General features: G+C 43.6%; 1 protein-coding gene across 1 annotated transcript in view; it reads right to left on the minus strand.

Moving 5' to 3' along the window:
* Window positions 1–26,515, minus strand: part of T265_03154 (hypothetical protein) — a gene marked incomplete at both ends in the record, with an annotated part of 84,239 nt that overhangs the window by 7,120 nt on the left and 50,604 nt on the right. The window contains 17 exons of the mRNA XM_009167567.1: window positions 601–876; window positions 1,858–2,013; window positions 2,769–3,262; window positions 3,783–3,996; window positions 5,483–5,590; window positions 7,891–8,049; window positions 8,429–8,572; window positions 11,105–11,239; window positions 11,420–11,715; window positions 12,719–12,842; window positions 12,980–13,078; window positions 15,299–15,622; window positions 16,633–16,968; window positions 18,319–18,717; window positions 19,469–21,310; window positions 22,182–22,446; window positions 23,240–23,535. Coding sequence (XP_009165831.1) covers window positions 601–876; window positions 1,858–2,013; window positions 2,769–3,262; window positions 3,783–3,996; window positions 5,483–5,590; window positions 7,891–8,049; window positions 8,429–8,572; window positions 11,105–11,239; window positions 11,420–11,715; window positions 12,719–12,842; window positions 12,980–13,078; window positions 15,299–15,622; window positions 16,633–16,968; window positions 18,319–18,717; window positions 19,469–21,310; window positions 22,182–22,446; window positions 23,240–23,535 — 5,667 coding nt within the window. The remainder of the gene's footprint in view (window positions 1–600; window positions 877–1,857; window positions 2,014–2,768; window positions 3,263–3,782; window positions 3,997–5,482; window positions 5,591–7,890; window positions 8,050–8,428; window positions 8,573–11,104; window positions 11,240–11,419; window positions 11,716–12,718; window positions 12,843–12,979; window positions 13,079–15,298; window positions 15,623–16,632; window positions 16,969–18,318; window positions 18,718–19,468; window positions 21,311–22,181; window positions 22,447–23,239; window positions 23,536–26,515) is intronic.

The raw sequence follows: 26,515 nt of genomic DNA on the forward strand, positions 1-26,515 counted from the left end.
TTTTTCCAACCGTTCTACCAAGTAGTCGAAGTTGTGCAATCACTCGATTGGCCGCGGAACGTTGAGCGCTACGGTCGATATTGGTGGGCAAGTTGAAATTACTCGGCTGATCGTAATCCGGCAACGATTCAATCAGAGTTGTGTAATCCTGTGTTAGATATGAAAGGAGGATAGATAATTACATAAACGTTTATGTATGCTTGACAGCGATGGAAATGAACAACCGTTTTAATCATAAGACACAGGAGGGGGCTTTAAATAATGGGAGCTAATGACGGCTCAGCGGTTAAAGCGCGAATTCACTAACCGGAAGGTCCGTGATTCGAACTCAACCTCCGTATCTCGACTGCTTCCGTCTGGGCTCGGGCAACCTGGCAGTATCCCAGGTGCTTCCTTCGGGTGGCATAGCAACAAGGCACCAAAGAGGTGTTACAGCTGAGCAATGATCATTATTATTTAGCCGGAAGGTAGAGGAAACACAACTCTCCATCACCGTTCCAGTTGAACTGCTTCACCTAATTTCAGTGTGCACAACCATTTTCATATGCTTTCCGATATTGCACATTAGCTTCAGAACCGCTCAACACTCTTCAAATTTACCTTGAGTTCTGTTGTTCCAGGAAGACGGAGTGGACCAAGTTTGAGACTGCGCAGCGTTTCATCACTGAACATTTGAACTAAGTAGGACTGAAGCACGAGCACATCTGACTGATTATCCATTCGACCACCGTAGACTGTTCCTTCGAACAAACCGTGGATCCATGCCCAAACATCTTTGACAATTGTCTTAGAACCGGATGGTAGTAATAGTCGATCAATGACATCAGCAGCGGCCCGAAGGTCTGCGTAGGAAAACTCATAGAATTTCGTCCAACCCTGTGAAAAGGGAGCAACTAATTCGCGTCATTTTTTGCCACTGGAAAATTAAATGTCTGCAGTATTGGTTTGGAAGTAAAGGTGAAACCGAAGCAAACTATGCAAAAGAACACGAAACATATTTTTTCCAGTCGGTGATTTCTTAGGGGGAATTCAACTGTTCATGAAGAATTTAACTGTTGATCCAGAAACTTTTGTGATTTTTAAGTAATCTAGTCAGGGCAAAACCACTGGCTTTAGGGAAACCATTCTTCGTTCTTATGGAGCTAAAGTAAGCGTCATTGCACACACAGCTAACAACTGAAGTAGACAGGGCGCACTAATACTGTCCGTTATAAACTCGCCTCGCCTAGTCGTCTTGCATGTTTACCTCCCTCGTTCTCTGGTTCCTCCTCCTTGAAATCCCACAATCAGGGAGTCCTGTAAAAGCAGACCAGTGTCCAGGACAGAATCGAACAGCCATTCCAACTAATATATTCTTAAGCACCAGGCCGCCTCAGGTTTCAGTTCCTACGATATTCGAGATATCGCGATACATGAATAGACTTAGGAACATCATGAACACGAGGTTCAGCTGGAGTCCAGGAGAGTCACCCATTAAAACCAAATTTGTATGCAAATAAGTGTATTTATCTGCCCAATTTAGGTTCAAGTAGCACATAAGGTTGGCGGAAACTTGGAGATTGTCCTACCTGATGAATCCAAGAAGGCCGAAACCGGTCGTAGGCTGTCGAAGAGTTTTCAGCAACTTTATGAGTGGTGCATTTCGTATTTACGAAAACGTTTGTCTCTTAAACTATCGATTTTCTTTTTTATAGAAACTAAATGCCACTGGCCTGCGCACTTATCGCAGCTGTAAGCTCAATTTTCCGGTACAGAAAAATATTGGTAAACGTTAAGGTCGACAAAAAGGTGCACAACTGATGCTGATGACAACTGCTGGCAGCGTAATAACGTGGTTAACACAGCCATGTCACTCACCTGTGGTATATAGTTTCGCCTTTCTTGCACGACAGCATGGAACCAGGCTAACGCAGCCAGTGTTGTGGCGCGATTAGAAGAGTTGCCCTGTGCTAAATATGACCGTGTCCATGACTCGTAAGTTCTTCGCAGATTTCGTTTCAATCCGGGTGGTGCCTTGAATGAATAAAGTGAAAGTTTGTGAGGTGTAAGATAAAAGTGTAAGTACAATGAACCCTCAAGTACAGTGGTATATATTATATGGTTTACGAAGTGCAGTATAGAACTTACAGAACTGCAAACAACGATGTAGAACTTAACTTGTTCATTCGAACGAAAGATACAATCCATATTACTTCATGTGTGTATGCATACGACCGGAAATGCAACCGAATGCTTGAACAACAAGGATAATTGAAAAGACAAGAACTAGCCGTTTTGGTAATGCTGTTTCGAAAACTAACAAAGAAACACACTTGAATGTTCTACGATCAAGGCATGAATCTGATGTATAGAAGGTCGTAAAAGCCCACGATAGGCTACTTGGACATTGTTCCTGAAAAGTCTGAACACTTCTCAGGAAGTTTACACGCGCAGCACAACTTATCATTTTTCGGTTTCCTGATCTTTTTTTCCACCACGTCACTTATCCCCATACAAAATGGAGGCGTCAGAGCCTGTTACGCGTGTTCCTACTACCGTATTACGTCACATCAGTGCGCATCTATCGAGTCACTTTATGGGTGTGGATGGTCCGCTAGAACCTGAAAGTTGAGGAACGTGAAGAGTGCAGCGGATCACCGTAGTTAGAACAGGTGGAAAAATTTACCTTCAAAAGATGAACGAATATATTTTGCGGTACAGTATAGAAACGTTGTAAAAGTACATGCCTGGACCGTTGTAAAAAATACATGTATCTGCAGATCACTCACTTCGTAGGCCACCTTTAAGCAGGTTTGCAGTAATGCAGATGGAAATCCAGCATGTGGTTCGGCAGTCAGCCATAGGCGGAAGTTTTGATGAACATGCATAATTCCATCTCCAGTATTTTTTCGATTTGAAATGTCGTTGGCAGAGACTTGTTCATCTAGCAAGAGTGAGTTGATTTCCTTTTCTAGTGTCGGCAACCACGGGATAACCAGATGCAAGTTCTTCAAACACAGCCAATCGCCGGCTTCAGCAGCAGCGTGGAGTTCGCTAATGGCTAGGTCAGCTTGACCTTGACCCATAGCCACCTGACGGTAATGAGAATCTGCCAAACTGATCGAATCCTTTCGATTACCAAATCTAGCAGCGGCTGCCTCAGCCAATTCTTGCGAAGGATCAGCTCCGGGGCTGATTAGCAACAGTATCGGTTCCGTCGCCCGAGTTTCATGCTCATATAAACGAGATAAATTCACAGTTGACGATCCCAAATGTGGGAGATCTAAGGAACAGAAGAGCGTAAAGTTCGACTAGCTTGGTTTTAAAAAGACAAAAGAGAGTGTTGAGTCAAATAGATACACGCGACCTGTTAGCTAACCTAATGTTCCTTAAAAGGTTTGAGAAACTCAGTGTAATGATCTATCCGACACAAACTGACGTGCTGTTACATTGTGAAGCCATTCGACGCATAGTTGTGTTCGACATTTTGTAAAAGTGAAGGACGAATCATATGCGATACGGGCTGGCACACTGTGAGAAAATTCCACAATTGTTAATCGGCCCATTGTAGGATAAAATCGAGGAAGCCTTCTTCATATTATGCCACATAATAAGTTACTCACTTGGCCTGGCGAAGATTTTGAGACAGAAGCAAAATGAAGGGTATCAATAAATACATTGATTATATTCCATACTTCTTTGAAATCCAAATTATTCACATTCGTGAGTTACCGAAATTATTTTTTTCCTCTCGATACGAAATTGAAAGCGTGAATTCCAGGACGTTTGTTTTATTCACTTACCCAAACAACGATTGGCGAATTGTAGCATGGCTGTTTGCAGTCTATCGGGTCTAAGAGCTTGAACGGCCAGTACATCGAGTTGAAATGGCGTCAGTTGGGCTGATTGTAGATTGGCCGGTGGTGGCAAACCGCCATCACTATGGTGCGACATCCAACCGGACCAGATTCTCGCCTCGTCCAGACGAAGTGCGGAATAGATTGCAGGTAGTGCGGCCTAAAATGATTGATAGCGACAAGTTCTCGTGAAAAAAATGTTAAGGAACCACTCGTCAGCCATTCAACTTTCCGACGAAGTCGCAAGCGAACGTTTCGGATTGCATTTCCGATGCACCTGGATGATCAGCCAACTCAAGTACCACCCGTTAACCTCTGGAGTGTAAGTACAATTCCATCTCCAAGTGGTGGATTCTCACCAGCTACAAAACATTTGATGACATCCGTCAGACTAAGCGATTCCGTTGTCTTAATTTTGTGCGACTGACAAGAAACTTACTGACAAGGTGTATGTGCCCTTTTAGATTGGCTGCGGGTCCTCACCCCGACAGCCACACACATCCTTCCAGAAGAAACACGGTAATAACCTTGTGCCACTTGGTAATTCAGTTATCGGACACTAGCCTCATGTAAAGTACATGTGGATGGAATTTTTCTAAAAAAAGATGAGATTTCAGCTGAGATACTGTATAGTTTCTAGCTCGGTCGGGCTGAGTGAGGTACGTAACATCATTCTCTGAATTTCAGCTGAGATACTGTATAGTTTCTAGTTCAGTCGGGCTGAGTGAGGTACCACGGAGGACTTTGCCCCGGGGCAGTGGTAGAAAACATAGAAGCCTGAGACCTCACTTCTCAACAGGGGACGAATTCGAAGAAAAAACTGTAATCAGGTACCTGCCTCGACGTAATTCATGAATGAAGTCTAGTGGGCGAGACGGAATATTGTTTAGGTTTGAGTTGTATCGACCTACAGATATTGTAAATCCTTGTAGTGTCTAAAGCCGGGTAACATAACTGCATGACGATTTTTTTGTGTACCTGAAAAGAGCTCAATCGGTAACATTACCCTAATGATTCTAATGGCTGTCTGAGGGTGCAGTTGGCCATATCTTTAGCATTCTGCATCGACGACCGAGCTTCGGTGAACTGCTGTGGCTTGGGACTTCGAAATATCATTGCACAGAATGTGAAGTCCGAAAATCTATGGTTCAGGGCATTGGTGTGAGATTCACGGTCCACAAACCGCACTGGAAACTACCGATCGGCGTAAATAGTGCCACAGCCACTGATAACCATGGACCCGTCTATCCTTTCAGACTAATGGATCCAAAAAAGAAAGGTGACACTCTGGAAACATATGACATCGAATTCCCATAAAAATCCCTATTTCGAACAAAAAGAACATCCTTTCTTGTGGAAGCTAGTAGAAGTGGATGAAAGTTGGGAAAGAAACAGCCCAAGGATAAGAGCGAAGGAGTACCAAATTTTGGGGTCATTCTGCTAAGGATCAGCTTAATCCTGGCCTAAAGCAAGCATACCCACTCATCTTCGAAAGCTCGGAACTGGTTGTTGTTTGAACCAGTCCGATATTAAGGCCTTAAATATATACTGTAGATCGTGAAAACATGAAGTCAACAATCTCTGTGTGCGCCAATCTCTCATGGCACCACCAACTTGTGGAATTTTTTTGTGGTTCCATAACTTACCTTGAAACGCAACACATCACGGACACGATCTGGATCCAGCCAACTGGGTGCGGACTTGGTGTCAATCTGCGGATCAGTTACAGTCACACCAGTGAAGAACTGCCATTCCTAATTTAAAAAAAAATGAAAATAAGCATTCTGCATTGAGGAGGTGAGATGAAGGATCATCATGCACGTCATCATACTAGATGGAGGGCCATGAACCATGCTTTTCATCTGCAGTTTTCACGGGAGTAGTTGGTACGATAATTTACTGTGCAAGTCGGTCATTTTCTGCTCAATGTACCTAGTTATCGATACCATAAATTCCAAATCACAAACTTAGAAGGACAACTTTCCGTTTTAACTGGCTTTATTATCCTGTAACTGATCAGTAATCTGATGTCATCAGGGCTCACAAATGATCCAGTGCAGTGTTTTTTTGGATGGGGACCTTTCAAAGTACTGTTTACAAAAATCCTATGAATGTTGATGGGCTATATATGGTATTCGAGACGCTATTAAGATGGCCTCTGACTGTCTGACTTCCACCGCTGCCATCCAACTTGGCACACTATAATTTTCAGAAAGGTTTGGTAAGCAAATGGTGGATTTATTGCAGAGCACTCATTGCTTAGACAGAGAAGCGAAACCTGTTAAAACCACTCCACTGGTCCAGCTGAGAAACGCTTCTGATCTGTGCCTGGATTCAACCGATGATGTTCAAAAGTCACGTTTGCAGTGTCCTTGATTCCAATTGGGACACTTCAGTGAAGTATGTTCCAGTTGTGGGCCATATAACATCCCTATCGAGTGGACTGAAGGATAACACACGAATTTCTGATATCGTTGGTGTATGGAGAACTCCTCTAGACTCACAAACACTTCAGAATGAGTAAGAGTCTACGAAGTGCACAAATGCCGCAAAAGTTGCTTCCACAAAAGCTTTGGTGAACGATTTCTAGAGCGTTCCTGCAGATTCGGTGGGATACTGCGAAGCGGAAACTGGCAACGAACATAAATAATTAGATTGCTAGCATATAAAACAGGCCTCTTAATTTGAACGTGAGGGTCAGAAGTCTCCACCAACAGCTCTTATTTGATACAAAAGATGACAAACCCTTTATGGCTGTCCAGAATGCACAGGAAGCCCAGAGAAAAGCCTACATAAAGTCACATAAGATGGACTATTAATGGAAGAAAAGCGGTGTTCATTACTTGTGAAATTTGCGGTTTAGGCGGTCCAAGTGACAGGGTTCGCGACTGACGCCCTATGAAAACTGAAGAAGTCAGTCACGGTTGCTGAAGACACTACAAACTAAGTTCCATGGTTTAAGGATCCATCTCTAGGGTACATAAGCGCCACGAAGCTGAACAAGACAGAAATGGCACAGTTGAATCTAAGCTCAGGACAATTTATAGCTGAGCAGAAACTAGAGGAAATGACAAACAAAACGCAACCATTCTTCGACTTGGGATTGTTGGTTTGGCCCGGAGGGTCAACTGCCCCAATGTCTTGCAGAAAATGCGGGCATGAGCTCTATGAAAACGTGAGATAAAATAGGCGTACCATTGTTGAACCGAGGATAAGAACTGTGAATGTATAGTTGGTTTTGAGGGGTAACCTTGTAAGTAATGGAGGACAACGTGCACAGTCGGGACTGGCCCTAAATGGGTTTCCGCACATCACCAGGGTAGAAAACGTTGCTTCAGAGGATCCTGTATACTGAGTAAAAATTAATCAAACTCACTGAAAGGCCTTTTCGAGTGAAGTACGTAAAAGATTTGAAGGGTTCAATGTGAACAAAGTCAAGACAGAGAAGTGTCCCTTGTACCACCCTACATATCTAACAACTCAGAACGTCCTATTTATTCCTGGAAGGGCATGTTCGAAAGATTCGGCCCCTGTCCCATTCACAGTAATCAAACTTTAAGAAACCGGCGGTTACTGTACTACACGTAGTACATTACAGTTGTCTGACAGTTTAAACGCAAGTAGTAAATCAGCGGGCATCTTTCCCGCTAAGTTATTTAACATGATGTGTGCCTGGTTTACAGTAAAGTATTTAGGTGGCAAAGGAGGTTATTCTCAAAGATGAAACCAACTTTCAGCATGCAAAATAAATTTGTCTTGAAATAGACAGTAAGAACTTGTTGGCCAAGCAATTTTCTGCGGTGGGCCTTGTAGTATAGTGTGCTCTTTTAGACTTCATTGAAACCAAAGAGAGACACCGTTCAGGCGCCTGGTGAAAGTGGCAGAAATTACAACCAAAGTCCTATAAAGCTGAATAGTTGTTGCGATAATTTACGAAGAAGGATGCTATTAGATTTGACTACCGTACATCTGCACAACATTTACTTGATTCATTTGCATGGGAAATTAATAGCCGAACTGCTAGCTTTTTGTCACATGTATAAACGCTACTTACTTCCTCCGTAATCGCCTCTGGTCTCAGACATCGAGCCATATGCATGGTAAACATTGGTCGGTCAGCTTTGAATAGGGCTTGCGAGACGTGCGCAAATGCAAGAGCCTCAAGTCTCTTGTGTAGAAACGCTACTTTACCAGCGGTGGGTAGTGACGGGTCCTGAAGCACAGGGGAGAAAAGGTTAGTTTAGTCATCACCAACTATGTAACTGCTCTACGCTATCGTCTACTGAAACACGATATTCATGTAGACCCCTCAATGGGAGACTGATATGATGACCTTAGAACCGAACAGGGTACTTTCTTAAAATTGCGAACCAGCAGCAACTAGATTAGAAAATAGTGACCAGGATATTTACAAAATAACAAATGCATTGAAAACAAAGTTAGAAAGATGGCCTCACATACCCTACATCATAAAAGACAAATAGTAAAAACTGATCGTCGCGTGGGCGTGAGATAGTATTACGAACGCTGTTTGCTGTATCGCTCTATAAATTATTGCGAGCACTCGCCATCGATTCCGAAAAAAAACTTACATAAACAGCTTCGAGGGCCTTCTCGAATAGATGAAGAAAGCTGTTTAGGCTAAACTGGTACATCCAGTTGATCTTGACAAGTTCAGTCAGTGCAAAATATACACGACTACCAGCTTCAGCCAGAGGATAGAAGACATCGCGTTCCTAGAAAGGAAACAACGTATTAACAATGTAGTTAAAAATGACGCTGCAAAGAGAACAGCGGGGAAAATATAGCCTGTACATATGATTAATCAGTTCACCATTCAGGGTGAGGCAGGCATGAGACGAACTGGAACTCCGATCTTAAGTAAATCCTGTCTATGTAATCTACCTACCTATCTACCTATTTATTTATTTATTTATTTATTTATTTATCTATCTATCTATCTATCTATCTATCTATCTATCTATCTATCTATCTATCTATCTATCTATCTATCTATCTATCTATCTATCTATCTATCTATCTATCTATCTATCTATCTATCTATCTATCTATCTATCTATCTATCTATCTATCTATCTATCTATCTATCTATCTATCTATCTATCTATCTATCTATCTATCTATCTATCTATCTATCTATCTATCTATCTATCTATCTATCTATCTATCTATCTATCTATCTATCTATCTATCTATCTATCTATCTATCTATCTATCTATCTATCTATCTATCTATCTATCTATCTATCTATCTATCTATCTATCTATCTATCTATCTATCTATCTATCTATCTATCTATCTATCTATCTATCTATCTATCTATCTATCTATCTATCTATCTATCTATCTATCTATCTATCTATCTATCTATCTATCTATCTATCTATCTATCTATCTATCTATCTATCTATCTGTCTAACTAGTATAACTAGAGCAATGACCAGTACTGTTCTTGGGGTATGGTTTTCTGCTCAGTACCTATTTAGTGCTTAAAACAAAGGCAGGTAATTAAGTAAATGGTTATGATGGGTCACTACATTAAAATAGTTAAAAAAGGATTGTTGGTTGTCATCTACTGGATAGTGTAAGGCGGTCTCAATGGTCGCTGAGACGGTGGGTCGGCCAGTTCGCGACAGGAAGACAAACTCAGGGATCGTGCGAATCCTTTCGACAGTGCAGGATTTTGCAACCTGCTTCTACTGTAATCAGGTGACACCGCTTATTCGATGCTGATACGCTATGAGCTACTCAGTGGATAGTATGAAACGACTCAACCGGATTAGCCTCTTGACCAGCATCATTGACGCGTGATGCAGTCACTGAGTCACTGCGAGTCACTGAGTTTAGTGGTATTCCTGCAGGAGAGATAGTCAGCGAGTTGCCGTATCATGCACTCAAAATATTCCGCCGACCAACAGCAGGAAAAAGAACACACAAACATATTCTGGGTGAGGACCGGAATCTTGCCTTCCACTTTTAATTTATCAAATGGTCGGTTGTAACCCAAGGATGCAAACTTGCAGCTTGAAACGTGCGTAGGAGGGGCTGAAACAAGTGGCGATCAACTGTTTAAGACAACAGTTCACCTTTATAGACTAGGCTCAGTTAGAATCTTCTTTGCAACGGGGTGGGATGCACAGTTCTGACATATTCTTGCTACAACCAAAATAATCGCAATACGACTGCGAAATCTGGTACTTTACTTTCAAAAACTTTCCTGTCTTGGCCATGTAACACAAATCGGTCAACTCAGTAGCTCAAGGCTATTCTAGATCACCTTACACCACGCACTTGGATGATATACGAATAACCATTTGTCTGTGTTTCTTCCCTTTTAATTCAGTAACCAATCTTAGTTATTCGTTTCATTATCTATGCCTAGTTTAGTCATTAAATAAATAAACAGTAACCTGACGATGAGAACACGAGAAAAATACTCTTCGCCACGCTGTCCGTTTATCAGGACATCACGAGGACAGAAACGTTCTACACATGTCTTTAATGAGGATTTCATCTTGTAAGTGAGGTCAATCTATGCTGAAGAGCCGAAAAGCATTCTAAAGTGTTTCGTCCTTATTTGGGGTTTTTAGCAGTGCGCATCTCATCAAACTTTAGGGAGTCTCGGACTAGCAGCCTCCCGGTTAATGTTCGAACACTTAGATGTTGGACCAAGAGAGGCTGGTCAGCAGTGTGATTAGCTGTCAGTTAGACAAGATATATAGTATGAATCTCCATATTAGGAAATCAAACTTTATATATCGGCTTCAGACGCAGAATGCACAAAATCCGTGCACATCCTTATACTTTAACACTGCGCCTGCAAACCGGTGCGCCACTGAAGTTGGTTTTCACATACAAGTTGAATGGATTAAAAGAGGTGAGCCGAAAGGCGCGACGCATGTGTCAGTCGACTTTCATCTGATCCTGCTACACCAGTCGTACGGGATTCGTCGAGGCTATTTGATTCCAAAACTGGGTTACTGTAGTTATTTTACACATCCACAAACACGTAAAGAGCAGGGGAAATGTCTTCTCAATAAGTGTTACGGTCACCCGGAAATATCGCCCCACACGGATAACTGAGAGTTCCAATGCCCTGTATCATACTCTAAGCGTAACGGTAACATTCTCATCACTCTTCATTCAACAGACAAGAAAGTTGGCGCCATGCCGATTAACAGTGATGCTCTAAAAAAGCAAAGGACGTGGTGAACATGAAAACTATCTCCATAGCACAGTGACTTACTTTGTCTAGTTCAGCCTGTAGCCTTGAGGATTCCTTCAAGGAATCAGATATGGTCATACTGGATTGTTTGGTTTTATTCAGAGAAAGTAAAAGCTCTTTATTCTCCAAGATATTTCCATGCGCGTTCGCAAGTGCCTGTGATCAAAAGGAAAAAAGAATAGTCTAGACAACTTGAGCGACTGCCGTTCGATCTAACTTCGGGTCGATTATCACAAAAGGGTCATCCGATCTAGAAAGAACGGTTTTTAGGTTGAAAGAACTAGTAATACGGACAATTGTCCTTCACCAGTTTCAGTATCAGCTAATGAAGCCTACCTCAAGCAGATCATCTTCCAATTTGGCCAGTTCCAATTTCATGCGTTCTTCTTCGCGAACCAAGTTTTGTCGTTTCTCTTCCATTTGCGGACGTTCATGGTGCAGACTAGCTGCTAAAAGTTGATTGACCAGACCAGCTCTTGTGGTTACGAAATTCACCACCGTAACAAGAGATGAAGCACTCGCTGGTCGAATCGTGCCAATACTGGTGGGGGTTTGTCGGGTGCACAAGAACAAGCGAAAATCAGGATGGTAGTCGACCGTTTTATCCCCAAGGAGAACCGTAGATCTTCCGCCTGAAAGGGAAGATGGATTGGTGATGATCGCTACCATGTGAAGACTCAGTGCTCTTGCTTAAGGCCCCCCCCAAGGTAAATTTAACTATGTCTAATCATATTCCATTTTGCTGTGATTTCCGGATGACCGGTGTGCAAAATGAGTGGTGTGCTCTGTGGTAATCCCACGAGTGCAGCTGATAAAAAACGCTCTGTGGTGGTATTCGTAGTGAGTGAATGTCGTTCTTTTTATTCATAACATTAATTGTGACGGCAGTCCAGACGAGAAAGCTCCATAACTTGTAGGTACCGCGCTGTAATGGGCCATAATTAGAAGGTAGTTCCAGTTCAAGGATAGTTATAGGACGAAATTAACGCGCATATCACTAAACATAGTCATTACGTTGCGCAACGCAGATGGATAGATGCATTTTGGTGCACATCGCATATTTTAAAAGTCATGTCATGATATACAACATAGTCAAGAATTTGAGCAGTGCAAACTGAAGCATATGACGGGCATACTTCTGGAGGCTTCAAGGCAGTGATTTGACAGTACTTGTTGACTGGGTTGGCCGTGCCAGAGATCTTTCCATTTTGCTCAGGAGAATATAGCCCACTCAAATCTGCATATCATTGGTCAGGTGTCTGGTGAATAGTTTAGTAGATTACTCTAAATTGGCGCACACATAACTACCAACGTACAGGTCACAAGGGAGTATGTGTACTACCCCAGGAATATGGCATTTACTAAAACTCGCATGGTTCCAACCAAAAACTTACTGATCTGAGAGACAGGATAGCGTGATTGGGAAAAATATTCAAAAAATCAACCATGAAAGTAATTGATGTTACGCTGCATATGGCTTACTACCAAATCTGAGGGCCCAATTCATCTTACCTCGACCTTAAGCAGAAAAAAGTCAACGACTGTATTCGAACAACGAAGGTTGAATAACCATCTTCCCAAGAGATTCAACGCTACACATTGTGTCAAGACGTTTACCTATGCTTTGAAACTCACCTTGGAAAATGAGACTTCCAGACAGCAGTGGGAACAAAATAGGTTCAATCTCATCCACCTCCTGTATGATAAGCGACTTGCCGAAACGGACTGCCAGTTCCAAGGTGGTCGTAAAGTTCGCACTCTAAATAACAGAAGATAATGGCACAGTGATATCACATAACAGCAGAAACAATCTACTTTGGAGGGAAGCTGGTGATGAGGTTTATGAAAGAAGACTCCGAGTGGAACGAGTCGGAATGATACCTAGAATTGACTTACGCGTTGGCTGACAACCTCTACCTTCCGTTCTCTTAAATGTTGCTTCAGCCAGTTCAAGGCTCTGGATGATGGATCAACGATGAACGGACACATCCCAGTCTGAGGTTGGGTAAATAGGAATAAAGACGGTAAGTAGTCTCCTGTTGATTTAAATTCACGAACTAAACAGAATTAAAACGAAAGTTTTGAGCCGATTTCAAGAACGATAATTTGGGGTTCCCCGTTAGATCGAGTGTCGTCGCGTATCACATTAGTACAAATGGCAGCCGGTTGTGCACTTCTGTTGATCGGAAACCCCGCTCATACGATACTAATTGCCTAATCAACAGCTACCAACAGCTATTCACCGTCTTATTAGGAAACTCGACTAGAAACTAAGGCACGCTAAGGCATAGCTTACAAGCTAAAACGAATATGCACGAGACCATCCTAAACTCGCACAAATTGCAGCTGCGTTCCTGAGTCAGAAGGGGCACAGGCGCCATGAAGAACTGTTACTAACCCAAATAATTCACGACATCGGCTGGGAAGTGTTGATTCACTACAGAAATCAGTGTTCAAACTTAACTTTATCACAGGCTACTGCTAAGTGGTTCGATGTTCCGGTGTTTTTCAGCACACTGTTGACCATATTCCCGTATTCTACGCAATACAAACTTCGACTGGTACGATGTAACCATGATCACTTGACCAGATGCGATTCGTACTCGTCGCTATTGGCTCTTTGAATCTGTTCCACACTGGTCACGTCCGCCGCAGTTATCACTTAGGCTCCCCATAGGGGCAAGCTTGACTCGTCAGGAGTTGAACACAGACGGTCCGCTACCAACTTGGTCACGACCAAAGCGACCGAGGTCACTTCACTGGGCACATGTTCAAGGTCGTTCTACTCAGAACGTGTTTCTGGTTGTTTCACTTTGCATGTGATTCCCCGCTGACCTATGTCTTTGCGTCTCACTCTAGTGCAATGTGGTGCGCAATGTGGTACACAGTTATAACTGTGGCCTTTTCCGGTAGCCATCCTCTGCCTGTAATCGCTTGTCTGTTCATCTGACTGCAGTCAATTACGTTTTTCTTCTTCCCTATTACTATCGTTTTGCTTGTTCAACAAGTTCATTTCGTCACCAAATAGACACCGCCATAGTGACTGTTATGGCTATACCCTACAACCCTCCAAAATGCTATGGTTTGCTATTACTGAGCGTGCTCCTGTCTGTGCTGTACGCAGGCCAGTCGTTTGTACTGACCAATCCGCTGTCTGCTGCTGCTCTTTTGTACCTGTCAATTCTGATGAAGCCGCTGCCCGGTTTCCCCAGCACAGGTAGGTGTCGTTACCGGTATCCCATCTAACTTCTGGTCTGCATCAGATCGAATAGCAGCGAAAGTCCATTCCTCAGAATTCATTATGCTCTCCCGGATTCTACAATTCAGAAACCATACAAGGCACATACTTAATTTGCACTGTGCAGGAGTATGCATCAGTAGCAGGTGTCTCCAGGGGTATAATCAGGATGATCATAAGTACCGGCCCATTTCACGTATTCCCAAGCTGATACCGACAATTAAAGTGTCTCCTACAAGAGAGTAAAATCTGAACTACGGATTCAGAACTAAGCAGCAACAAATTACTTTTTTATAAGAGGACTTTTAATCGGAAATTGCTGCGTTTGTAGTTGCAAGACAAACCAACCAAGAAAGGCAACTAAATAACTCAATCGACAGCGACTGCACCAACTAGACAGAGAACATAACATCAAGTTTCGAACCAAGAAGTCAAACTCACGCCCGTCATTTCGTTGATCCACTTGAAGAACAGAAGAGTAAGAGACAGCACTTGCCATATCGATCCATGCTTATGTTAACAAGGTTCCATTACCGTCCCTCGTCAACGCTTCATCTCTTTATGAGGTCAATGTACAAAACTTAATTCTTGTGATAATACTACTATCCTTAGCACTAGTAGTTTGCTTATTTTTGGACAAAACGCCGAAAACTGACAATGACAGACGGAGTCTACTGCATAAATTTGATGTAAAAAAGTCAAGCCCTGAATTCTGTCTATTTACTTGGCTGTTGAATAGCTGTGTTCCTATAAAGCTTGATTAACCATGGAGGTTATTCATTCAGTAGAATTTCCCAGAATAACTTCACTTTTTTCAAGGTCATCGATTGGTATAAAGTGTCCAGTTACAGACGGTTCTATCCGCTAGAGGTCCCAAGGTTTCCACATTTGAGGCCTCTTTTGATCCATAGGTAAATTTGGGAAACTTCACAGCCTCAAGCATTACAGTAGAATATTAATTTCCAGAAATGACGCACCTCCAGAATCACTACAGCATTCTCAATCGACAATTGATCGGATGGCAGTCCCTGATTTCGCCAGACCAGCTGTTCTCTCTCGGTTGTGAGAAAGCGCAACACGTCGAACCCTTTAGCTTCCCCGAAATGGTTGGGATCAGATGAAGCTTGCAGGTACAACGATTCGTTCGGAATCGTCATGCCAAGAGCGGTAAGCTGTCGAACCCATTCACACATTTGACTTTTCCGCACATGTTCGGGGCTCGCGGAGAGGTAGGTGATGAATGCAGCCGATAAAAGTGCAAGAGGTGGCAGGGCAGTGAGTTTCACGGTCAGTTCATTGACCTAGGAAACAGAAAGTTCAAAACGATTTACGGTATAAGACAGTAAACGGAATCTATCTTTGGTATACTACCTCGGAATTCAGTTTGGCGATATCTCGTACCGTCAACTTTAGTCCGGTGTAACAAAAACCCATAAATTTTCCAGACTCAAGGCTTTTGAGGGCAACCAAAGCTCACTAAAATTCAGAAACATCTTGCTCAAATACACATTGGAAAAGATATTACTGAGAAAAGGAAGCCAATAGCAGACTACTTAGTGCTCTTGATGATCCAGAGGATATGATCATGACTTAGAAGTTCGATGACTCGGTTTCGACGACTGTACAGGCACCTTCAAACTGGTCACCCTTCGATTCGGTGTACACAACTTGCTGCACAAATTTACTTGAAAGTATACTTTTTTGGAGGTTTCTACCAAGGCCCTATCACGCGTGCATCGTCCGAAACGCTATTCTGCACAGTCAGATGCGTTTTCATCAATATAAAAAGACGGAAAACGCACTTCTGGATGCAATTCATTCGGTAAAATGACTAATCGCATGATATTTCTGTGGTATCAGAGTGAGGCGCATTCGCCCAAACCACCCACCCTTCCCCCCGGCCCGACACATGATGCAGCACCATGACAGCTCTCCTAAATTTTCTGTTATCTCCCCCACCTATTCTGGTTTGGGATTCGTCTTGAAGTTACCAAATATGGCCCTTCTGTGCTGGAAGAACATTAAATAGAACCAGGAGGCCAAAATGATTCGCCTGGCCCATATATTTCACTATTCGCAAGCCAATCTCACAACGCATGTTAGAGCGTTAACAGATAGGGCCCCTATATTTTTTTCTGAATAATGCTGTGTAGATGCTCGTGTAGATGGACGTGTCGATCACATCAAGTTGCTGTCTTTTATCAACCGCAAATTTATATTGGTATGTGATTTAATGTCACGTTTGACTGAAAGGGGGACCTAATCTGATTTAGTCTACCAAAACGTTCTCCAAATGGAAAGTTACACTCACCTGCTTTTTCCACCGCGCATGTTCACCTTCCAGTTCTCCGACCAGCGCCTCAGCAGAAGCCAAGGTCTCTTTGGCTCGGTCAAGTTCAACTTTTAGTCGGGTTGCCTCAGCAGTGTGTTGTTCAAATACAGCCCGCAATTGTCCCACTCTGGCATCTACTCCTGCTAGCTCTTCAGCAAGCGCTTTCAACGATGATTCTGCTTGTGAGAGTGACCCTTGAAGTTGTGCTTGCTCGGCTTCCAATGGAGCTATTCGTTCAAGAACAGTGGCGTACTTGACATTTGCGCGAACCCAGGTTGCTAATGGTGCAGCGGCTACTGAGGCTCTCTTTGCAATCTGGTACCATAGAGAAAGTTTGGTGACTGATGAATGACTGGAAACAAAATCTTGTAGCTTTACCCCTAAAACAGCTGCGTTTCGACACGTTTTGTCAAACTGGTGATTAAAAGCCTTCATGCATTACTGCCACAAAAAACGACGATGTTGATAACGACGATAATGATAATGATACCAATAGTGGTCACGATGATGGCTGGGGTGATTACGATGATGAGGATGGTGATGATGATGAGACAAATATAGTCAGTATCACAATGTCTCACTCATAGGGTTGCTGAAAACTCTTCGACAGTCCATCTTATGAGTAGTACTTTACGTCGTGCTATCTTGAATATCAGCTAAACCGTAAGGCAGCTTGGTGCAGCAGATTCAGTTGCTTAAGAATATCACAAACGACAGGTTCAGCTGGGTACCAATTGAGTCTCCTGCCAAACACAAATCGGCTTGCAAGTGAGTGCATTCCTTTGACAGTCACTAACCTCTAAGGGGTGATATTCTGGCCGAAACTAACTCTACAAGTCATTAGAGATAGGCCATTAGTTATCGCACACACTCACAGAACTTCCCTTCGTTCACCTAATAAAAATGGTGCCGGAATAAGGAGTACGTATCAGGCGAAATATAAAGGGACCTTCCTGCTGCACATTCACGTGCAGATCAGCATAAACGAGCGATTGATATGACGTTTCGTTCAGTCTACAGCTAATTTGTAATTGCCAAAGTAAAACTGAATGTCTCAGAAGGAAGGAAGTTTGACGAACCCCAGGAAGGACGAAATCGGCTGTAGAATTTCGAAGATTTCAGAAAATGAACCGTGTGGATGTTGTTGGATCGAGAGCAATGAAGGTTCATTTCGGTGGCACTTGCAGTGAAAAGAAGAGTAAAACTGAAGATTCGGTATCCGTCACCCATTCGTTTGTGGAACCCTAAGAAAGTAACTTATGAGATAAGTATAGTAGTAGTGTATAACACGAACTACGTTTTGATGTTTTCAAGGGTTCAGACTCATGAATAGAAAAGGAAAACCCGTATGCTTAAGATGCACCAGTTTTGGCTTTAGCGCGAGACTTGACCGAATCGCTCGTTTATGAAATTCTTCAAGGGAATATGCTGCACAAAGCCAGTTTCCTATTTCAGTTGGCACGATACTCGAGATGTAGTTTCTTGATGAGTCCCAAGAGGGGCAAAACCAAAAGTGGGCTGTCGAATAGCTTTCAGTAACGTTAGGAGTATTCTCCTGCATTACTACCACAGTAAGTGTTATACATGCAGCAAAATGCACCAAGTCACAAATGCCTCATCCAAAATGTCATTCCTCACGGGAAAAAAGGTGAAGTAACTGATTACCTTCGGATCAAAAGAATCCTGATTTTTAGCAAGTAACTTCTCCACACTTGTACGTAGTTCCGCGCTTATTTTCCGTGCGTCAAATGTTAGAATTTCCTCCTGGACACCACGTTTTGCGAGAAAGCCTCGCATGCTCACCCAAGAGGTATCACGTATTCCCATCAGGAGCAGTACACCTTCAAGTATATCACGAATCACATCCGGTGGTGCTCGCAATGCACGAATTTCCGACAAGGCCTCAGGCCGGATGCTACCCACGGCAGCGCGAGCTTGTTGGACTAAAGGTTCAATCTCCGAAAGCTCTGTGTCTATCGCGGCTTTCCGGCGTTCCAAATCTCTTGACTCTTCGGCGACACGGCTCCGTAGATTCTCCATCTCAGTCCTTTGCTCAGCAGCTCCCTACAAAGTAGGTAAATTTGCGTGAAGCGGCTTCAAAAGAGCTATCTGAAAGTTAACATCGAGTCATCCAGATGTGTAATTTCGAACAAGGGTAAGTCTTTGGACGTGACCGGGGAAAGGTCTCCTCTGAACACGAGCCTGAACGATCGTCCTTGTCCAACATAGCTGCATCACAATTTAATGGTCATTTACTAATGTACGCCGATATTGTTCCATGTGTCATGCATGTACACACAGCTGAACTAATATGCTACTTCATACTTCATGCATTCAGTTTAGCTGACAAGTTATAGCAGAGGGAACTAAAGCAACATTTCAGCGGCTTATGTGTATTCATTCACACGTGTTGACACACATGTAACCGAGTGATGTGGACCCCATGATCGGAGAAGGAGCGGAGATATATCCTGCCTGAGTGCGAACACACTGCCGAACGGTTAAGTGTTCAAACTACTATCCAGAAGGTCGCGGGTTCGAGACTGTCTGAAGTTTCGCGAGATGCGCACTTTTGCACTTACAAGACGAAAGTCCATCTAGGTCTTCCATAACCAAATTCTCTTTGGTCTCCTGATCGGGATGCTAATCTCGAGCAATAGGTGGAGAGACTGTTTCGAATATGCACCTATTGTGGTAAGCTACTCGTAGCGATATAAAAGCGGTTTGGGAGCGTAGCACCAGAAAAATTCGTTTAGTATTACGAGCCGCACCTTTACAGCACTGGATACAAGTAAACGACTAACCATAAACTTACTTGCATGGCTGCACTTATTTGTTCGAGAGCTTTATCCGCTGCCGTTTGTTTTTCTGCCAGTTGTTCGCCCTGTTCTGCGGCACTCTTCTTCAGCTGACAGACTCGTCGTCGAGCTTCTTTCAGTTTCGCCAAACCAGCTTGCAATCTGGATGCCCGAGCTTCAAGTTTTGATCGATGCGTTTGTTCAATTCCGGCATAGGCGGCGCATAATGCCAGATAGCGGCGAGGTGTAGCCATGTATAGATGGGGCGCTGTGTTATGCAGGCTAGTAAATGCTTGGCAAAGTTCCTCTACATTCGGAAGGACACGAACAGCAGAAATGAGTAGTTTAGGGAGGTTAAGTAAACTGTTTCTGGTCCAGTTATCCACCCACTGAACTTCACAGTGTTTGTATGCAGAAGGATTCGCACGCAGCCTAGCTGTAAGTTGGTCGGAATCATCCACATCCAAAACGATGACAAAGTGCAAGTTTGCACGAACGCGCTGAGCGAAGAATGAGGAAATCGGTCCTCTATGACTAGCTTCTGCAGCTGCCTCACGCAAGCTCACCCCACCGGTGGGAGGCGTGTTTGTTGCTAGTGCCTCAAGTTCGTCTGCAGTGAACAAACCAGACGCCTCCCCACAGGCCAGTAAACTATTGATTATTTCGAGCATTGCATCGTGAGTTAGTTGATGGTCTTCAATCAATAGCACCGTAGGCTGGGAGTCTATCCCGGCAGCTTGACATGCCACCTTCACGTCGCCTACAAAGTGCCGAACTGTATAGTCACGACCAACGCGCAGTCGATGAACTTCGAATTGGTGTAGGTGTGTCACGAGGTTCAAAGCAGATCGCCTTCCAATACCTGAACGACCAGCTAACAGTAGGGATCCAGCCGGGCGGGTCAAGACCCTTTCTATGCGACAAATAAGATCTATAAACTCAGGGAATAGGGCCAGCTCAGCTGCTTTTGGACACTGTTCTCTAGCAATTTGGGTCAAACCGCGTTCACAAACTTCCCTTATGTGACTCATTACCATAAATCCAAGTGGTCTGCCATGAAGGGGTATTGGACTGCCTGGTGGAGCTGCTTCTTTGGCACCCCAAGTGACAAACCACCCTGCTTCTTCGGAAGACTTGCCACGAGGACTTTCACTTTCCCCGCAAAAATCATACAATTCATCAACCTCTCCTGTGGCAAATTTCAAAATTGTCTGGATTTCGTCCCCGCCACTGAATTCCCCATGGGTAGTAGTACTGCTAAGGTTGCTGTACACTAGACCACTGAAAAGCGTATCAAACTGACTTCGAGCACGTTCACCCGGAAGTCTATTGCGTAGCACGCATCGCGCCTCTTGACCAAAAGCGGCCCACAAATTATTGACTGATCCATTTAACTCGTAGCGCAATAGTCCGGCTGTCCATCGGGTTAACAAGTGTGGGGTGAAGACGCAGTGTGCATGTTCATCGGCTCTGAACTGCTGTTGTACGCTGTCAAGAAGCTGTACCATTATTGAGGACATCATATGCAATCGCACCGGATTTAACAATGGAGGAGTCTTTGTTGAATGTGCCTGAACAGTATATTTGGACGCTCGGCTATCGCACACGGAGGTACAGTTTGCCGCCAAATGGGAATGTACAACCGCCTGAAGTAGACACGTGTAGATGGAAATTAGTTGGTCTCGCTCCGGGTAGGTTATAACAGTCAGCCGGAGAGCTGAAGTGAACCGGGGTGACAGTAGATGTCGTCCTAAACCTGCAGAAGTGGTAGCCGGCGTAATGCTTCCAACAAACTGTATGCCTTCAACACCCACAAATTCCAGGTTGACTGGATCGTAGTAGCCATGATAGGTCAGCAGCTGTTTTGGAAAAGAAAATTGTGCGGATGCACTTAGTTCAGGTAGAAATAAAAAAAACAGAGGCGATCAAAAAGCAAAAAAGTTGTTTGGAGGTCTAACACGTAGTATAAACAATAGTAGGAAAACAACGGACGCCATCAATGATGGATTTGGAAAGCATTAGTCCGACCTGTGAGCCGTAGTTCCTTGCAGTCAAAAACACCGATTGATGATGAGTCAGTCGTTTCCTGGTGACTGACAAGCCGATCACATCCGGTTTCAAATCATAAGACCAAACACTCTTGAGCCAAAAACGTCTAGTGCATGCACCGTGCAAACACAAATCTAAAGAACTTATCTCCATTCTACGGTGGTCAGTGAATGAGTCCTGGATGGGAAAGTGCACATCTGTGGTAGCAGACGGATATCCAAGCTATCTTCTTCAAAGTGCAGCTCCCTCCTTTCGACCTTCCTAAAGAAATGCCCACTTTTACTACTGAATTCAGTATCAATCATGCCAGCTACTGCCTTTCGCGCCCATCTATCCACTTATGTTTCCCCGCAGAATTGGTGAAGGGAACAACAACCTCTGTACAACATATGCGCCATTCATAGTGGAAGACGATGGAATGAAACCAATCTGATATACCGCTCACTGCATCTACTCTTCACACCATTGCACTAGGGGGGATCAGCTGTGGTGCAGAGGAGGGATATTCGAGCCCTTTCAGAAAAGCACAGGCGGTCTAAGCAGGTGTAGTCATACTTTAGTTTGGATACAGAGGACCTTAAAACAGAATACGAGTGAGTTATATTCACCATTTTTCTGATTTTCTATTCCATCAGCCAACAGACAAAACTGTCATAAAAATAATAATAAAGTGAGTTATACCTGCTGGAGGAACGCCGTCAACTGGCACGAACCCCATTTGTCCGGTTTTGCGAGGTTCAAATCCCGCAAATACAGAATCAACCGTTCTCCTTCGCGCGGACGAAGAACACGACCGGCAATCGTCCCGGCTGTACTGCTGGTCACCGTCATGCAACACTGGGATAGTTTTTCCAGCAAATGGATGGGTGTGGTCTGCGCGGAGCACTGAATAGTGGCCACTTGAGCTGACCGGTTGAACATAGCGAAGCAGTAGTCCAACAGACGACTTTGAGAAGGAAAAATGGGCAATGAAGTGAATTCGGGGAGGGAGAACCGGTGATCTGCTAAACTATCTGTTCAGATGTTCTACAAAGTGAACAGATTCGAATGACGATTAAATATGAAAAAGGTACGCAGTAATTCTCGGATTTTCGACATTGACTTAGTTATTTCTACAGGACTAACTCCAAAATTGGGACTTGGGAACGGAAACAGCACCACAGGCGGTTGTTAATTCCATAGCTTCCTGTGACGCCAAAACCACCTAAATTTATCGGTGTAAATTAGTTCAGGAGTAATTCGCAAACCAGGCGGATTCTGTTGATCGACTTTCAATACATGTTAGAGCAATTCATCCATTCACAAAGACTCGGTGTGATGACAAAAATTGCCGTCATGCATGATGTTAATTCTACCCAGAATGACGCTAATTCTCAGGAGACTTCTTTTTGTCCCGTTTATTAAGTCAATAACAACTGTACCTTCATCGATATCAGAGTCGAAAGCGATTGAAAACTGATAATGACCGGTGACCAACAGTGCAGTTTCTATCATCAGACGAAAATATGTGAATTTGTGGTCTGGTGGTAACTGAAGCTGTTGAGTTTTCTTACGATCAAAACCATAAACGGATATCGCAGGGCACAGATCATCTAAAAAGATCGATGAAAAGTCGTTTCTTCTGGAGGAAAATCTCTTTTAGAATGAACCCTGATATTAAAACGTGCTTCAACAGACCAATGAAAACTGGTATGCTTATTACCAATTCCAACCAAAGGGGGGTGCATAAGAGCCCTTACCTCTTCCCACAACCCTCCGGACCCACAAGTAGAAAAGACTGGCGTGCTTTTGGATCGTCCAACCAACAGCGAAAAGCGTCAATTGATCTCCGAACAGTTGGCGTAAGTACTAGTGGGGGGTATCCAGATGCCAGTCCATCGGCCGCTGCGTGAGCAAGGGCACTGTCAGTTGAGATGCTCGTTGAGGAAAATTCTGTGCACCCACCAGCTGTATTACTTAGCGAACCTGGGCCAAGAAGTACTATGCTCGTTCCAGGTGGGTATGATATCAGACGAGTAGGGCAATTCTTGTCCACCTTGTGGTCATTTGTGAATTTAAAGAGGAAGACATGAAATCCGTAGATTGGTGATCGCATTTGGAGCATGTTCCAAACACATTACAACATTACACAACGAGGACGTCGTAAAAATAAACAGAAAACGGCATTCCGTTCTTTTGGCTGATATTTTCTTTTATATTGTGAAAACGCATGCAGCTGGAGCTCCCCGAAAACGACTGATTGATAGGCTCACATAGAAAACCAAACTGCCTCACTGACAGTGGCTTAGTCTATCTTCACTCAAACATCGTTCATATTCGCACGTGGATACTTAATACATATACAACAGTGTATGAAGCTATATGAAGGTACTAATAACAAAATGGAACATAACAACACTGAATTGAGCTCGATAGGCTAGGAGAAAATGGAAATTGAGTCCACTGAACCGAATGATTTTCTACAGGAAGGACAACCGAATGCTTCCAGTGGTTTCAAGATTCATGCCCGAAATCTCATCACATAAACGGTGTGGTTACTAATTGTGGTTCTATTGGCTTCAACCAGAAGAGACTGATGATACGCTTCTCATGTAGCCGATGAAAAAAGTGTAGCGCTACCGAACGAATGTGTGTTAATGTATCTCCAGTGGGGGGAGCGATGAGCATTAGAACTACCAAAATCAAGTGGAACACACGCCGACTGTGACAGCACAGTAACTACTGCGTTATCAGCGTGTAAAATCAACTTTCCAGCGGACTGATCACTGATATTTGTAAAATGTGCATTTTTAGGGGTGAATTTTTGGTGGCACCGTTCGTGAAGAGAATCCGTTCAGTTTGATTTCCTCCTAGATCAAGGCACGACCAAGAGTACAACATTCTGAACTGTATAGCGAAGTTTCAAAGGCTTCCAGGTCAGTGGAAAAATGGTTAACGAACCTGATAGTCCGTGCGTTAACGCATAAGCCACGTTATTATGCACCCAATTTACACATCGATTTATCTGACTGGCTCTCAGAAAGAATACTGGTCAAACATAATGCACTGAGGGAGAGACAGTCGAGAACAAAAACACAGATTTCGCCTTCAATTTTGAAGGTGTGCTGCTGCAAACAACATGTAAAATGACAAAGTGACTTCGGCGTCCATTTGAAAGGATGATGAAATAATCGGCTGCGTTCCTCATAAACTTCATGTCCTTTTGAAACCTATCCTTCGTAGGTACCATTTTTTTCTAATTATCAAAGTTATCCCAATGAATCCACCGGGGAGAGAGAAAAGTTTGGCTTACGTGCACACACCAACCATGCACTTCGGTTGGACAGCAGCCATTGATCTACCCATTTAGCCATTTCGGTTAGGACGCCACCGCAGGTGACAGAATGATCGCAGGATTAGAGTGCAGCACATCATGTGTCAAGAGTAGACGGAAGTAGGCTGATGAATATGAACTTGGAAAGATGGAAGTAATAGGTATGTGAGCTGAGTGAGTGGGGTGAGTTAAGTAAATGCCGCATGATTTGAGGTGAGTGCAAACAAACGTCTGAATTCCACAAATTGATAAGTTCGTGACAATCACGATGCGCATCTCCACAAAACCTGAATAGATCGTTCGGTTTCGGAACATCCAATCGGTGCGTTCTTTGGAAAATAATTTATTAAATCTCTCCCATCCTTGTGGCTGTTGTCACGTTATCGGACGGCTGCTCCTACTGACCGCTGATGTGGATCCATCGCCGAGACCAACACCACTCAGGAGAGTTCGACTCGGGTAAGACTTTTGGTCATCCTCAAGCCGACCGAGCATCCGGATAAGCATGCCGATAGGTGGAGAAGCGCATCGTGAGGCTCAGTAATTGCCGCGCAATGTCCGTTCCCCCAGCAATGGAAAAGGAGAAGGCATGTCTAGTGGCTAAAATCAGACCAGTAAGCTGGTCGTAGAACAATGCTTGAGCTGTCTTCCGCTTCACCGTTTAGAGAGGCTAACGCGCAGCCATTCGGCTAAGTTAACACTGATATTCTGTTGGCATCAGGCCGGTACTTTCTGAGACTGTTATATAAATTCCAAAGGGATCGAAGTGTGTGCGATGTGAAGAAGGCTGGTTAATCTTCCACAATGACGCATGAATTCTCGGCTTACTGGGTTATCCGATAAGTCGAAGAGAGTTCAAAGGACAACAGTACCACGCCACACCGTATAGTGTTTATAAGTTTTAAAACAAAGTGGGCGCCATCGCTTCGCTGAATTCAGGTTGCCGTGTCTGTAAGCTGGTGACTAGGAAAGTGATCCCCATTTTCTGCGTGACTTATTAGTCACGTGGCCACAGATATGGATGGAGTAGCGTTTCACTTACACGCCAATTCATCAAAGTTCCAGTTAGGCGGGCATAGTTTTCTCGTGTTCAACGCAGTACAAAACACACGGTGTAAGAAAGATTTATCGAAAAAATCTCTGAGCCCTTCTTGTCCCCAAATAGCGCTACTGCTAGGTGATGCAGCTGCATTCATACCCGTTTTTCTCAGCTTCGTCCCACAAACAGCTGGTTCTGGACTACGAAATCCGTTGGTTGGATGCAGTTGGCGGTTAGGCGTGGTAGCCACAAGACGACAACGCCACTTCACTATGCACAAGTTGTTTGTGACTATTTGGGGGAACAGTTCGGGAATACGTGGATTAGTCGAAGTGAGCCGTTTGAGTAGCTAGCCGATTGAATTTTTTTAAACTGTGGAACTACATGGAAAGCAGGACCTGAAAGAATGGTTCCCCCACAACGCTTGACCAGCTGAGGAACAGCATATCGTTTACCTTTGGTGGTACTACTCAAAGGACTTTATTCTAGATTTCGCCTAATTGCGTGAAGTCAGTAAAGTTGTGCAGACAAAACGCTAGTACAGTTTCTTCATTAGTGCATTTTTTCTCCTACTGGTCGATATAAACACGTTATTTCACCTATACACGAATTTCTGTGAGCCAGAAATCTTGTGATGGCACCGAACTATATATATATATATAT

This window comes from Opisthorchis viverrini (genome assembly GCF_000715545.1).
Source record: "Opisthorchis viverrini unplaced genomic scaffold opera_v5_43, whole genome shotgun sequence".
Lineage (NCBI taxonomy): Eukaryota > Metazoa > Platyhelminthes > Trematoda > Opisthorchiida > Opisthorchiidae > Opisthorchis > Opisthorchis viverrini.